This window comes from Pteropus vampyrus, unplaced genomic scaffold (assembly GCF_000151845.1).
Source record: "Pteropus vampyrus isolate Shadow unplaced genomic scaffold, Pvam_2.0 Scaffold311, whole genome shotgun sequence".
In the NCBI taxonomy this organism is placed as follows: Eukaryota; Metazoa; Chordata; class Mammalia; order Chiroptera; family Pteropodidae; genus Pteropus; species Pteropus vampyrus.
Window position 1 is genome coordinate 258,812 of NW_011889092.1, and position 15,309 is coordinate 274,120.

Consider the following 15,309-nt stretch of genomic DNA (forward strand, 5'->3'; position numbering starts at 1 on the left):
GAAGACGTAAGGCAAATGTTATCTCCTCTACATATCCCCCAGGTCCTGTAATCAGATATCACCTTCCTAAGGTTTCATTATATATTGTGCCTACCTCTTGTCATTCATCATTTTCAATCTTGTTATCATTGTGTTGTACATGGCAGATCCATTTGTGAATATACCCTTATGCCTTTCAAAGCTCCTGCCTATGTAGTAGGTGCTCAACAAATATTTAAATGCCGCAGATTGCTGATCATATTTAGTTATCATTATGATTAGCTTAAATTTTCATTTATAATGTTCTGATGTTATCTCAAGATTCTAGGGATATAATATATTTTGGGAAATCCGAAGTCTCTTGTGTAGAATACTACCCACATTCCCTTTGTGTATATTCATCCAGTCAACAAAGGATTAGTTCTCAGTTATTGGTATTCAGTGTATGTGCACCTGTGTGTGTATCTATTTTTCTGTCTTTGTAAACTGCTGATGAGAAGAACCTATCATCTGGCTTTTTATTTTTCTAATGTTTCTGTGCTTAGAGTAGTTCTTGGTGTTATTTTTTTCCTCTCAACTTTCTTTAAAGTTTATGATATTTGTTTTTCAAAGTGCTTTTCTATCTGTTCCCCACTGATGATTATAATAGTTTTGTAAGGCAGATGGTATAGATATATTTAATCCTCTAAGGTCACATAGTATGCATCAAAGACTTCCCGAGTTCTTTCTTCTTCACACTTCAAATTGACATTTATCTGTGTGTTCAACTGGCATTTATCAAAACTCTTCTGTGCTACAGGCACAGGTACAATGGGAATGTAGCAATGACAGAGACACTGTTTCTGCACTCAAGAATTCAGTGGGGGAAATGGACAAGTAAACAGTGCTTACTTTTTAAAAAATTATAAGTGCTACCACAGGGTGCCTAGGGGGCCATGGAAGAGCATAGGAAGGACCCTTACTCAGATTTGGGAAGCTTATGGAAGACTTTCTAGAGGACTTATGTGAGCTGAATTCTAGAGTATGAGTAGGAGTTATCAGCTGTAGGAGGAGCTAGGTGTTTCAGGCAAAGGGAGTAGCAAGTGCTAGGTCTGGAGATGAGACGGCATGGTTTCCTTCAAAGAACCACAAGTAGTCCTCTACACCTGTAGTGTGGAGCATGAGGAAGAAGGGCATGTACGGAGAGTGGGTTAGAGATAGCCCAATTACCAGGCAGAAAGATCAGTTAGTACGCTGTTCAATAATCCAAATGAGAGATGATGGTAGCCTGAACTTAATGTAGTAGTATTAGTGATGGAGAGAATTGACATAGTTGAGTTAAATAAAGGATAGAATAGATAGGACTTGCTATTCGATGGTCTGTGAGTGAAGAAGAGGGGAGAAGGATCTCTGTCTTAAGCAGCTAATGCGTGGTAGTACTACTGACTGAGTGAGGGGTCTCAAGGAGAGGACCAGGTTAGGGACACCTGAGAGAAGGCACCGCTATCAACCTCTTTGTCCTAGCACAACCCCCACAGTTCCCTCGAGATGCCTTCAGAGACTAATCTGTGGTCTAGGAAGCACCAGTGCTAATCCATACATTTAATGTCAGTAAAGCTTCATTCTTTTTCTTTTTTTCTTTTTTAGGTAAAAAACATTAAAAAAAAATTTTGTGCCCCAGTGGATTATTTTGCTTATGCTTTAGGATATGTGCACTCTGTTGGAGACTATTGATAAACTGTGAAAGTGCTTTGACATTGTAAAGCGCTTTGTAAATGTAGAGGCAGGGTGGACTTTGATACAGATAGACTTGACTTCGACTTCTTGCTCTGCCACTTAGCAAATGACTTTGAGCAGGTTGTTTACTCTGAGCCTTGTCTATAAATTGGCAGTAATTCTTACTTTGCCAGGATTATTGTTGAGATCTAGAGATCATGTGTGTAAGATATATAACCCAATGCCTGCACTATCATAAATATTTAGTAAATGGTATATTTATAAATTATGTATGTAATCTTTTGTATTTTATAATTCTTTTAAAAATATTTTTTTAATTTTTAATTGTAAAAAAACCCCATGAAATTTATCATCTTAACCATTTTTAAGCATACAGTTCAGTGGCATTAACTCTATTCACGTTGTTGTGCAGCAGATCTCCACAACTTTTTCATCTCACTAAACTGAAACTCTGTACCCATGAGACAACTCCCTATTTGTCCCTTCTCCCAGCCCTTGGCAACCACCCTTCTACTTTCTGTTTCTATGAATTTGAGTATTTTAGATACCTCATTTAAGGGGAATGTGTTTTACAACTCTCGGAAATGAAAAAGTTACCAAATGTCATTAAGCTGTTGTTACAATTGTGCATAGGTACTGCCTGTGAGTAAAAACAGCCAAATGATTACATTTACGTTTCAAAATGGCTGTGTTGCTACTCTTCGGACAAGCGGGACAGAACCAAAGATAAAATATTATGCAGAGATGTGTGCATCACCTGACCAGAGGTAAGCACTGACTTTATACACACACAATCACATGCGTGCGCACGCCTTATTGACATATAACTCTAATCCCATATAATTCACCCATTTAAAATGTACAGTTCAACGGTTTTTAGTGTATTCAGAGTTACGCAATCACTACAATAAATTTTAGAACATTTTCATCGCCTCTAAAGGAAACCCCAGACCCAATAGCAGTCACTTCCCATTCCCTTCCCTCCCAGTCCTAGGCAACCACCAGTCTACTATCAGTCGTTATTGATTTGCTGCTTATTCTGAACATGTCATATAAATGGAATCGTATGCGATGTGGTCCTTTGTGACTGGCATCTTTTAATTAGCATAATGTTTTCAAGGTTAATCCATGTTGTAGCATGAACCAATACTTAATTCTTTTTTAAAAAATGTTTGTTTTCATGGCTCAATAATATTCTATTGTATGGATATTCCACATTTTTAAATCCATTTATCAGGTGATGGACATTTCGGCTATTTGCATAGTGGTGCTACAAACATTTGTGAACAAGTTTTTGTGTGGACCTATGTTTTCATTTCACTTGGGGATATATCTAAGGGTAGAATTGCTGGGTTACATGGTAGTTCTATGTTTAACCTTTTGAGGAACTGCCAGACTATTTTCCAAAGCAGCTATATATCATTCGAGAATTTAATTTTAAAATGTTAGTGAATTTATATTCCTGGGAAAACTCTCTAAGCTTTAACTATTATGTGATGAACATAAAGAAATGATCAACAAATAATTTGTTTATTACCAAATATTCATTTTCTATATCTAATGTGATTTGACTTAATCTGCCAAATTTATTTCCTTCTAAGAGTATGAACTGTGACTAAATTAACTTGACCTTAATAAAAATATTTAAAGGCTATTTAAACTTATTGAAAGTAGTGCCTCCTATAATGTTGTCATTGATCAATATATTTTTGCGAAGGAGATTTTTTGGAACTGCCTTCAGAGCCTAATGTATATTATTTTTTATGTCCCTAAATCTTCGCATTTAAGAGTAGATTTTATTTCCTTTAGGGAGTAAAAAAAGCAGTGTCTAAAGTAAACCAAATTGGGTAATGCTATATTTGGTTAAAAATATATTTGGTTTAAAATGATTATTGAAGTAATAAAAACTAATTTGTTGGGTAGTATGTAAAATGACTGTGAAGGCAGTTTAAAAGAGGTTTTCCTAGAAATGTTTTGGGCAGTAGCAGCTTTACAAGGGATGGCTTTGAAGGGCATACTTGTAAGTGCACATTTATTTTTTAAACATCTCATTCTTTTAGTCACACTCCCCTCTGCTACCTGAAAGATAGGCTGTATCATCCCATAATATCTGTACAGGCCATTTTCTTCAAAAGTATTTTGGGAAGCCATTCTCTCTTAACATCTGGTATCTCTGTCCTAAGCCATTAAGTCACCTGTCCCAGGAGAAATCTTTATCTATACTATATATAACTCATCCATGTACCATGAACCAAGGCTCTCCTCTTAATGCAGCTCAACTTCAATTAGTAATATTGATGTTTTCTTTGTGTGTGATACCCCACACTTTGGTCTTGTTTTGTTTTAACTGAGTGAATTTCTCTTTCGTTTGCCAATTATTTAATTATCCCATCAGGTATATGCCTTCTTAAACAATTATAACAATTAAAGAAATTTTAAGGCTATGAAAATCAAGAATTTCAAAACTCTTGATCTTTTTCCTTAGTGACACTACCTTATTAGAAGAGGAATTGAAGAAACTCATTGAAGCTCTGATTGAAAATTTTCTTGAGCCCAGTAAAAATGGATTGATCTGGCGTTCTGTTTAGTGGACACCAGTACCTCATTACCTTGTGCTGGCGAATGGAACAGGACAACCAAGAACTCCATGCATTGAATTTGTGTTAGTATTCTCTATCATCTGTCCGAGTATCTTTTTCCTTTTATCTTCTTTCTTTTTAGTTGGCTGAGTAAACAAACTGTATAAATTTGAAATGAAAAGGTCTGGAGAGAAATGATTCAAATTTTTTCATAGTTTTGAACAAAAGTCATTACATTAAAAGTATTATAGTAACATGTAGTTCTTCCTTTAACAGAAACAGAACAATACAAAACTGAGTTTTCTTATTAAAGTGTGAATAAGCTTAGTTCAATATTCTTGTAATTGTGTATAGCATGGTTTAAAAAAAAAGGCAGATAAATGCTATATAATTGTAGAGTTAAGGAAGTTAATGTATGAAATTGACAAGAAAATGGCACTGCTCTCAGAATATTGTGGAAAAGTGTCATTGTTTCATCATAGCTATTAACTTACAAATTAGAGTATTTGAAATAGGGTATTTAGCATTTCCAGCTTAGAACAAATGTACAATATGTGATTTTCAGTTCCTCTGTTTCAGGTGCTCTTGGTGCAGTGTAAGTTTATTGTATGTATTTAAAATCCCCACATTTACTGAACATAAAACAATAGTGGCAACACTCCTAGTGGCTTTGTTATTGTCGAATTTCTCAGTGCCTTCTCAGGGTATGGTGTGAATTGAAACAGCATTTCTGCATCAAATATAATTTAATCAGTTAATTTCAGACAGTTAAGGAAAATCTTCCAAACTACATAGGTGCTTCTCCTCCATATTAAATAGGTTTGCTGACTTTAAAATCTTATGAATGTAAATAAAAACCTTCATAAAAGTAGGCTCAGTGTAACTGTAGTTAAGGATCTTTATGTTAGAATTAAGTGTCAATTATCATAGCCTTTAAATAAAGAAAAAAATCTGAACTGACAAAAGAGCTCTGAATTTGTTTAAAAATCTGACATTTGAATTACATTTTTATAAGTAGACTTATTCCTTTATTGGGTAAAGTAATACCAATTTTACTAAGAAATAAAACATTCAGTTTTAGGTGTTATGAAACACTAAAATTAAATGTTTTAATACTAAAGCCCAGTTTATCCTAACATCTTGTTGGCTTCTGTAGAATTTCTGATCACAAGAGTACTATTTATCTTTTGTAATATGGAAAAAAATATTAGAAGGTCACTTTGGTTGATTCTGCAGTCTTCCAAAAAAAAAAAAAATGAGAAGCTCTGTTTAATCTTCTTGAAGTGTATCCTGTCATACAGAGCTCACAGAAAACTTGAACACATGTGGTATAGCTGCAAGATAACAATAACAAGACCACGGTATGATCATACTAAACAAATTGCTTATGGGAGATAATGGGTATTAGAGAATTTCCTAAAAAATATAACAACAACAATAATAATAATACTATAAAATTTGAACTGATTAGGATATTTTTTAAATCATGGTTTGGTTTGTTGGAGCTATCAGCTAACATTTGGTTGAACCCATATAATCCAAATATAATTTTCAAATTATTGTATTGCCACTATTGTTAACTTGTTCTTTCCTTACTTTCTTGTAGCTGGATGTTTTATGACCGTAGATAATAGACAGCTGGCTAAACGTAGAGCACCATATTTCTGAATGAGTTTTTTTCCAAAGGCTTTGCACTCAAGAAGTTATGTATAGAATTTTTGTTTTATTTGCTTTTAGGAATGTAGACTGTAATTTAGGAAATGACCTATATTCTAAAAAGTGTTATGAACAATGCTGTATATATAGAAAATATGTATATTTGGTTTTAGTGTCTGTGTTTCAGTGACTGCAGAATAGAGTGGAACTAAAATGATAGAATAGCCCATTCATAATTACTAAAGCCACACTGATTGTCATTTTATTACATAGAGAACAGTTTTGTTTGAATGCTTTAATATAATGCAACATTTAAGTCATCTTAATAAAGGTGAAAATTTAGTAAAGCTTAGATTCTTATCTCAAAAATTTTAAAATCCAAAGTTGAAATTAACGAAATTTTACAAATGTTCCCGAAAGATATAAATTGAGGTAATTATTTGATTCTAGCTAAGCTCTCAAGTCTATCTGAGCATGATATTTAACATGAACTGACATAGTGAGTGTATACTTGCCTAAGAGTAAATTCAAGTGAACCAAGAGAGACAGGAGTGCTGGCCAGTAGGTCTCAGCCTTGGGCTCTGCATTGTTTATCTTTTTCTTTACGAACAATATCACGGAGATTAATGCATTCTCACTGAGTGTGTATCTCAAAACTGGGATTTTTCTAGGGCTTTGGGGAAAAGAAAAGAATTAGTGGGGCAAGATCAAAGCATAGGTTGCAAATAAACAGTAATGATAAACAATAGAAAGGTCGCTAAGGTGGCACAGAAAGTGCTTCTTGCGAAGAACAAACTTACCACCCTAAATATAGGGAAAAACCTGACTGTGGGCAAGTTGTTTATTTGTGTTTATTTGTTGTGATGTTGAGCAAATAGTGAACCTTTTGTTTTCCTTTATTAGTGACCACTACAGAGACCAAGTTTTAAGAGATGAGAAAAAGTATCCCTCTTACTGATTCAGTTCCTGCAAGGATGTTGAGTCTTAGGATCAGATGGGAACTGGGGAGGGGATATAGCAGAAATAAAAAGGAATAAAATATAGATTGGGAAATGAACCTCTGAGAAAAAGTTCAAAGAATTAAGATCATTTAACACTGGGGAGGAGAAAGCTGTTGAGATAGTTTAATAAGTTTTAAGTTGTTGAGTTTTTTTATTGAAGGACTTAAAGTAAGAAGTAATATGAAAACCTGTTCACCATGTCCAGTGAGGTTAAAATAAGAGGGACTAAAGATCTTTAAAAAAAAAAAAAGCAACATGAAAAGTTTATTATTTAAGAACTTGGGCAGCAATCATTAGAAGCCTTCTATTTGAATTTTATTTTTAAGAGAATAAAAATTTTAAATATTAAGGGATATACTATATGGCTTTTACGAGTTCCTTCCAAACTTTTTAAAAAAAAAAACTCAGGTTGGAACAAAGATGTCATAAAGAGCACTGAAAGTAACATTCGAATTTCACTCCATATTTAGAAGAATTTAGTTCACAAGACAGTTTTTGTATATGTTGAGTGATAGATAAGTATGAGTGCAGTGAATAAAGACCTGCTTAGATGTTATTTTTAATTTAACCTGGCAAATTGAGACTTGAACAAAATGTTGTTCATTTTGAAGAATGTATAGCTTTATAGGATATTTGAGGGATTTGTTTTAAAGTATTGTTACTTGGATGTAGTAACTTCAGCAGACAGAGAGGTTCTAAGATTGGATACTGTGGAATATCTTTATATAGGAAATAGAACTATTTCTTAAGCAGATTGCTTCTGGAATTGACGCAACAAAGATATTAGCTGGAGTTTAATGGAGAAATTGTTCTATGAACTGCTGCTATCGGTATTTCTTTCAGATCTTTTCCATTGTTGTTTATGATGCTTGAAAAATCTAGATTCTGCTTGGATAAATTTAATCGTATGCCTTTTTCTCTCTACCTCCCTCTCCCTATATGCCCTTCCACATTTTGTTACTGTGAAATGCTATTGCCCTATTACCTCACTGACAAGAAATCTTAACTGTATCTTTCAGAATGCTTTAAACTTATTCATAAACTAAGTTGGTTTATAGACTTTTGGTTATTTTCTTATTGCGAGAATATTTAAGACATTGTAAGAAGTAATTTAAAATCTATTTCATAACTTTTTTTTTATCTGTCTGGATACTATATGTTAATTTATTATGGCCTTTTACAATTCACTTGTTGTCTGAGATGGCTCTGGAAACTGATGAGGAAAGAGTCATACTAACCAAAATGAATGTAAATTGATCTAGCATTTTATTTTCTGTTTCCTTGTACTTTGGGCATCCAAAGCACAAAATTTGAAGAAATATTTTTTCATATTTGTCCCTCTAAGTATCTTACCATAGCCATAAGGATTCTAAGTGGGAAGAAGAGAATTTCTCATCTGACTCTACACAGCATGACTTTATTTCTAGTTGGAAATAAAGTTAGCGTTGACCATTGATTACTTTAGAATATTCCTCACACTATTATATTCATTATGGCATCTATTCTCTTTATTAATTAAAGACTATGTACTTTATAAAGAGAACATACAATGAGTAAAGTGATGAAGATAAGAGCAAAGCGACATAGCTAAAGTTTGCTTCTCAAATTTTTCCACCAGCATGACCCTAAAGCACAGGAGCACGAATGTGTAGGGGAAGGGGCCTGAGAGCAAAATCAGAAGCAGCCTCAGAAATTTTACCACTCGTGAAATTTCGTGTTCTATCTTAAGGATGTAAGCGAATTTTGCATTCTCCATAATAAAACTGTCGTAATACAAAATGATTCCTTCAATCTTCACCATAACTGGTGCTGCTGCGTGATAACTAGTGTTTATCACGTGGCCTCTTAGTTTTCTCCCCCAACCTCCCCTCTTCAAGTGCTGCATATTCCTGAGGGTTCACACACTGATTCTCACATGAGAAATAGAAACATAAAACATATCTAGGGGATTCCTTGCTCTTTAAAAGTTGAACTTTGAAAGTATTAATGTCAAGTTAAACTGACCTGAAACAGTTATGTTACCACCAAACTTTATATAATATAGTCAGAGGTGTTGGCCTGTTCTCTTTAATTTGTTGGCATTCCTTGACTAAGAAGGAGCACCCAGCTCTCAGTTCCCTGAGAGCAGGGATCATGATTTATTATTTTTCATATTTACACCACCTAGTATAGTAACTGTTATATAGAGTGCTTAATTACTGATAATAGTAATGAAGAGATTTTATTTTAAAGAAGCAAATAGTTTTAGAAACAATCAAAAATATTAATTTTTAAATTCAGCTTTTAAAACAATTCTCATTACTGAAATTTGTAATAAATAATGTTTATTAAGCACATACGCCCTTAAATATTCAGTTTCTTTGGAGAAAGCAGAGCATATTCCCATTCGGAAATTGTGTGTAATGCCTCGTATTTTACACTCAAAGCAAGGGGTTGGCCAAAAAGGCTAGAGAGATGTTTGTGTAGATTTAATATCACTAGTAAAAGTACCACTTTGAGCCTACTAGTGCTACCTTCCAAGTGAGTCACAACTGATTTGATATTATTTGGTATATTTTTGTCCTTTGTTATAATTCAGCATATTATTTTAAAAGAGCCACTCAAGCAAAGGTCTGCATTTATATATATGGTGAGGCTTTCTTATAGGCTAAAATAAATTCTTTGTATACGTCATTGAATATGCCAGATAAAATATATGCGGTTAAGAATGAATTCTTTTTCTGACTGTGTAGCAGTAGTTCAAAAATGTGCCCTTGTTTTAACAGTTTCTGTCAACATCTTCCCATTTTTTCCCCATGAGAACACCAGGGTGTATCATAAGTGTACTGCCTGTAAGAATTTGCACTTTAAGTATTTGTGTGTGGATTTCTTGTGGTTTTAGCCAAATGAAGTGTTATCAGTAATAAATAAACTGGTGTCTTTATAGGCATGAGTTTCTGTGTAATTTTTATAAAGTTTGCTATCCAAACTGGATATGTTTTTGAAATATATGCATGGCATACCTTAAAATCTCCTTTTAGCCAAACAAATATTCTAGCTCATTATGCAATAAATATTCCTTGATTGGTTCATCAGAAATCCCAGAAGAAAGAGTTAATATTAAAATTCTTTCCATCTTAGTTTCCTCTTTCCTTCAATTGACCTAATTCGTCTGCCCACATTAGCATCTGCTAACTTATTATTGTTCATAGCACATAAATAAGTAACCAAATAAATTTTAGTATTATTGTCTCCATAGTCTCCATGAGTGTAGCTTTTTCACTACTTTAACACTGCCTAGAACAAAGCATGGCACAGAGCAGGTGCCTAGTAAATATTTATTTAATGAATGAACTCATGTTTCTGCCTACAGAAAACACTAAATTCTTGATTCTGTGTATGTGCAGAGTTGCACATGATGAGAAATATGCAGTAGCAATAGTATCAGCTTTAGAGATTTATAAACCCATTAATTAATGCCTCACCCAGGCATCACCTACTTCTTGGGGCCTCTGGGTCATCTCTACTCATGTCCTGCTGAAATCTTGAGCTCAGCATTTTCCTCCTGCCTTTCCTTAGTGGCCCCATGTCCTCCTGGTTTGAAGCCTCCACGTTATCTTTGATTTCACTTGCCACTGTATGTGTGCTGTTTGGGTAAGGGCAAGGCCATCAGCCTGAAACCCACCTAAACAGGGACCAGGAAGCTAATTCAACCTAAAATAATAGGACTGTTATCTTCCCCAAAGGAGAATTGTTGATGTATATATAAATGGAGGAGGAATTACAATAAAAATTTGTTTTATTCACCATTCTTCCCTGTCCTCCCTAAACTAACAATTCCTCATTTCTGATTGTGATGGGACTATTCTCTTGTTTATGATTAATTCCCTCTGGTTCTAATAATTAAATGGTCTAACCTTGTATATAATTTGCATTAAATTAAGTCTTTGACCTATATGCTTCTGCTTCATTCATTTATATTATAAATATTTATTGACCTGGAAATGCATAGGTACCAAGGGCACCCCAGAGGGCTAATAAGTAGAAAAAAAAACATGGCAACCATGTCATTGCTAGAACAGCCTGTTCAGGACACCTTTCTCACTGACCCTGCACCACCAGGTGAATCACCTTTATTTATTCTCATGTCTTTGAATTCAAAGCACCTGGAGAGAAGCCCCAGTAGGCTGGACTTTTGTCATATGCTGCCTCCTAGCTGGAACTAGAGGCTGATAAGGGAAGGATTTGACCCCCTCAGCTTCCTTCTGAATAGTAGTGGGTCGCAGGCCACTGCAGTTAACCCTTTCATCAAGGCACAGTGGGCGAGAATTAATTTACCAATCAGGAAATTATGTTGCAGACAAGAGGGACAAACATCTGCTACAGTGCTGGAGCAGAGAATTGGAGAATAAGTAAAAGCTAAGCAAAGGAAGAGGGGAGGATATCATAAGCATAGAGCACAGCATGAATGTGCAGAGAACCGTAAGTGGTTTGGTATTGCTTTGGGGTAGGGATGTAAGTGGAGAAGGGTCAGAGGGCCCTGAGTGCTATGCTGTGGAGCTTAGACTTTAATCGGCAGGTGATGAAGGTCATGAAATGATTGAAGCAAAAGATATCTAGGAGATGATGGTGGGGGTGTGGGAGACGGTATGAGAGAATCCAGCACTGGAAAGAACCTTAAAAAACATCTTTTCTAACTCTCATCATTTTCTACAGTATAACTACCAAATGAGGATATATATATATATATATAATCTTCAGTGACAACCTGCCAAGACAAGTTGCTCTCTTTAAAAGAAAGGCCAGTTGAGAGCTCTTTCCTGTGTTCAGCTGAAATTAGCTTCCGGCAACTCTTACCCTTTGGCTGCACTTGGAAACTCAGTGTTACACAAAAGTCCATTTCCTTTTCACTCAAAATATTTTCCCTCAGTCTAAATATGCATAATTCAGCGGCTGTTTCTTGTGTGACCAGTTTTAGGTCCCTCTCACCTTCCTGATCACCCTGTGGATAGTTTTCAAAGAGCTGGATTCAGAATTCATATAATGCCCTAGAAAAAGGGGTACCAGCCCAGAGTGGAAAAAGATTCTTACGTGACTTGTGGGCAGCACAACAGACATGGCAGGGAGGAGGCTCTTCCTGCAGCTTGTTCCTTGACACCACTTCAAGAACAACTCCTCCTTTAACCCTCAACTCAAGCATCGCCCCTTCCAAAAGTCTTTCCTACCTGTCTCCCTACCCCTACTCCACCAACCAAGCAGGGCAGCCTCCACCCCGCAGTTCTACTGCCATAGCTCTCTTTGCCAACCTCTGTGATAGTACTTCCCCCACCATGAGGGTATGATCTGTTTGTGTGCTGGACTCTCCCAGTCAATTGTGAGCTCCCAAAGGCTGAAATTGGCTGACTCAATGCAGTACCCCCAGCGTCCAAAAGCAAGCCAAGCAGATAATAAGTTCTCAGAAAAAAAAAAAAAAGATTCAGCCGAAGTGAACTAAATTGGAATTTGAGCTGTTTTTTTGAAGGCAAGTAGACTGAATAAGCAAAGGGGAGGGGGCGCACATGGTATATGAATAAATTCAGTTCAAAGCAAAGGCAATATATGAGTGAAGACTGGGAAATAGAAGTACTAGAGAGTTGATAGAGGACTTACAGCCAGACATCGGCTGCAGCAAAGTCATAAGCTAAAGGGAAAATAACCTGACAGGCTAAATAAGGAAAGGTGAAGTAGGGGAAAGGTAAGTGAGATTTGGGCAGGGAACAAGGGCAGAATTTGTGTAATGTAGTGTAAGATGCAAAGAATAAAACGCTTTTATACCTACCACCCAGAGAAAGAAATGGAAGTTTTACCAATATATTTTAAACTCCCTGTGTGCTCCTCCTAACCAAACATTTATTTCTCACCTGGACTATGCAGGCCTTTCTACCTCTGGTCTTGCCATCTCAACTCTGTTCTACCCACTGTAGTCAGAATGATCTTTAAAGAACACATTATTCCTCTGCTTAAAACTGTTCAGTTGCTTCCCCCTGACCTTAGGATAAAATTCGAACTTCATTTGGCTCCAGTTTACATTTCATGCCTTGTTTTTTGCCATCCATCTTTCAATGTGCCATGATTTTCTCAAAACTGAGTTTTGAGTTTTGGCCAAAGAAAGCATTTCATAGCTCCACGCACCTCCTCCTCCATGGCATACAACCCCATTGTTATTGGCTGTTTACTTGTCTGTCTCCAGTACTTGACTATAAGGGCTCTGGGGGCAGGGTCACCATCTGGTCCTCTTGCTATATCCCTGAGTGCCAAACACAGCAGCTGGCACCATGGATGCTCAGTCATGATTGAATCAATATGTGAAAGAACGAATTCTAAACTGTGGGGACAAAGAGAACCTCCACAAAAAGCTCTTAATCTAGGTGGAGAACATATATACATTGATAAATTAATTTCTCTGCTAAACCAATAGCAAATATGTGACAACAATGGTAGATTTCAGTTGGCTTCTGAGGTCCACCAGGGGGCACTAAGGGAATGCTTCAGATTTCTCCTAAAAAATCATGTTTTTTTCTTGAAAAGACTCTACTTACTTTGAATAAAATGTGATTTTCAACCGTGGTGGTTGTTTGTTTTGTGTTTAAATAAACTTCCTGTTTAGTCCACTCAAGAGTAAGAAAGCTGAGCCATCCGTGAATTTGAAAGACTGAAGTAACCCCTGTTGGTGTCCACTTTACACTTGTAGTAATTCTTCGACTTGAAATCATCTTCAACTTGGAATCAAGAGCTTTCAAAAACAGGATTTAATTTATCTTCCGCATCAACTATTGGAATCCAGAATAGGAATTTCTATTATTATTTTCTTCTTAAAGATGACAACTCTAGGGGTCAAGAGGAGAAGTAATTTTCCTAAGGAATTGCAGCTGGTAAATACCTAAGCAGGGACTTGAATCTGTCGTCCAAATTCAAATATATTCATTCACCAAAAATCTAATGAGTTCCAGGCTCTGTAAAAGATGTTAGAGATACAAAGACATACCCTCCAAATTTAATGTTTTAGAAACAAAGACCATCAAAGTTGGAGCGAACTTTGGAAAAAACCTAATGAAGTGTTCTCAACTTAGATATGCTTTAAGAATCACCTCAAGAGCCTGTTAAAATGCAGATTCCTGGACCTTATCTACATTTTGATTCAATGCGTCTGGGTGGGGCTCTGGAATTTGAAATCTGAATTTTTCTTTTTTAAAATTATATATTAAATAAAATTATTGGGGTGGTATTGCTTAATAAAATCAAATAGATTTCAAGTGTACAATTCAATAATATGTCATATGTATATTGCATTGTGTGTTCACCACTCAAAGTTAAATTTCCTTCCATCTGGTAACCACCAATCCACTGTTTCTGTCCACGAGTCTGTTTGTTGCTTTCAGTTTTATATCCCACATATGAGTGAAATCATATGGTTCTCAACTTTTTCCGTCTGATTTATTTCACTTAACATGATAATCTCAAGATCCATTCATGTTGTCACAAATGGCAGTAGTTCATCTTTTCTTATGGCTGAGTAGTATTCCATTGTTTATATGTAGCACATCTTCTTTATCCAATCATCTATTGAAGGATACTTCAGTTGTTTTCATGTCTTGGCCACTGTGAATAATGCTACTATGAACATTGGGGTGCATATATCTTTGTAAATAAATGTTTTCAAGTTCTTTTGGGTAAATACCTAAAGAGGGATTGCTGGATCATATGGTAATTCAATTCTTAGTTTTTTGAGGAAACTCCACACTCTTTTCCATAATGGTTGTACCAATTTGCATTCCCACAAGCAATGTATGAGGGTTCCTTTTTCTCCACAACCTCTCCAATACTTGTTTTTGCTTGTCCTGTTGATGATAGCCATTCTAACAGGTGTGAGGTGGTATCTCATTGTGGTTTTAATTTGCATTTCTCTAATAGCTAGTGAAGTTGAGCATCTTTTCATATGTCTGTTAGCCATTTGTATGTCTTTTTGAGAGAAATGCCTATTTTTGAATTGGCTTGTTTGTTTTTTTGTTGTTATTGAGTTATATGAGTTCTTTGTGTATTTTGGATATTAGGCCCTTAACAGAGGCATTGTTTGCAAATATATTCTCCCATCTGGATGGTTCTCTCTTTACCTTGTTGACGATTTCTTTTGCTGAGCAGAAGCTTTTTAGCTTGATGTAATCCCATTCATTTATTTTTACTTTTACTTCCATTGCCTTTGAGGTGAAATTCACAAAATTTTCTCTGAGTGCAAGGTCCATGAGTTTAGTTCCTATGTTTTCTTCTATGCAATTTATTGTTTCAGGTCTTGTATTCAGGTCCTTGATCCTTTTTGAGTTAATTTTGGTGTGTGGTGATAGACAACAGTCTAGTTTCATTCT

General features: G+C 35.6%; 1 protein-coding gene across 1 annotated transcript in view; it reads left to right on the plus strand.

Annotated features, from left to right (window-relative positions):
• Nucleotides 1-9,856, plus strand: part of PGM2L1 (phosphoglucomutase 2 like 1) — a 67,666-nt gene extending 57,810 nt beyond the window's left edge. Inside the window, exons 12-14 of the mRNA XM_011377451.2 lie at nt 1,740-1,815; nt 2,329-2,462; nt 4,181-9,856. Of these exons, the coding sequence (XP_011375753.1) occupies nt 1,740-1,815; nt 2,329-2,462; nt 4,181-4,283 (313 nt within the window). The 3' untranslated portion in view covers nt 4,284-9,856. The remainder of the gene's footprint in view (nt 1-1,739; nt 1,816-2,328; nt 2,463-4,180) is intronic.
• Nucleotides 9,857-15,309: the final 5,453 nt, after the last annotated feature.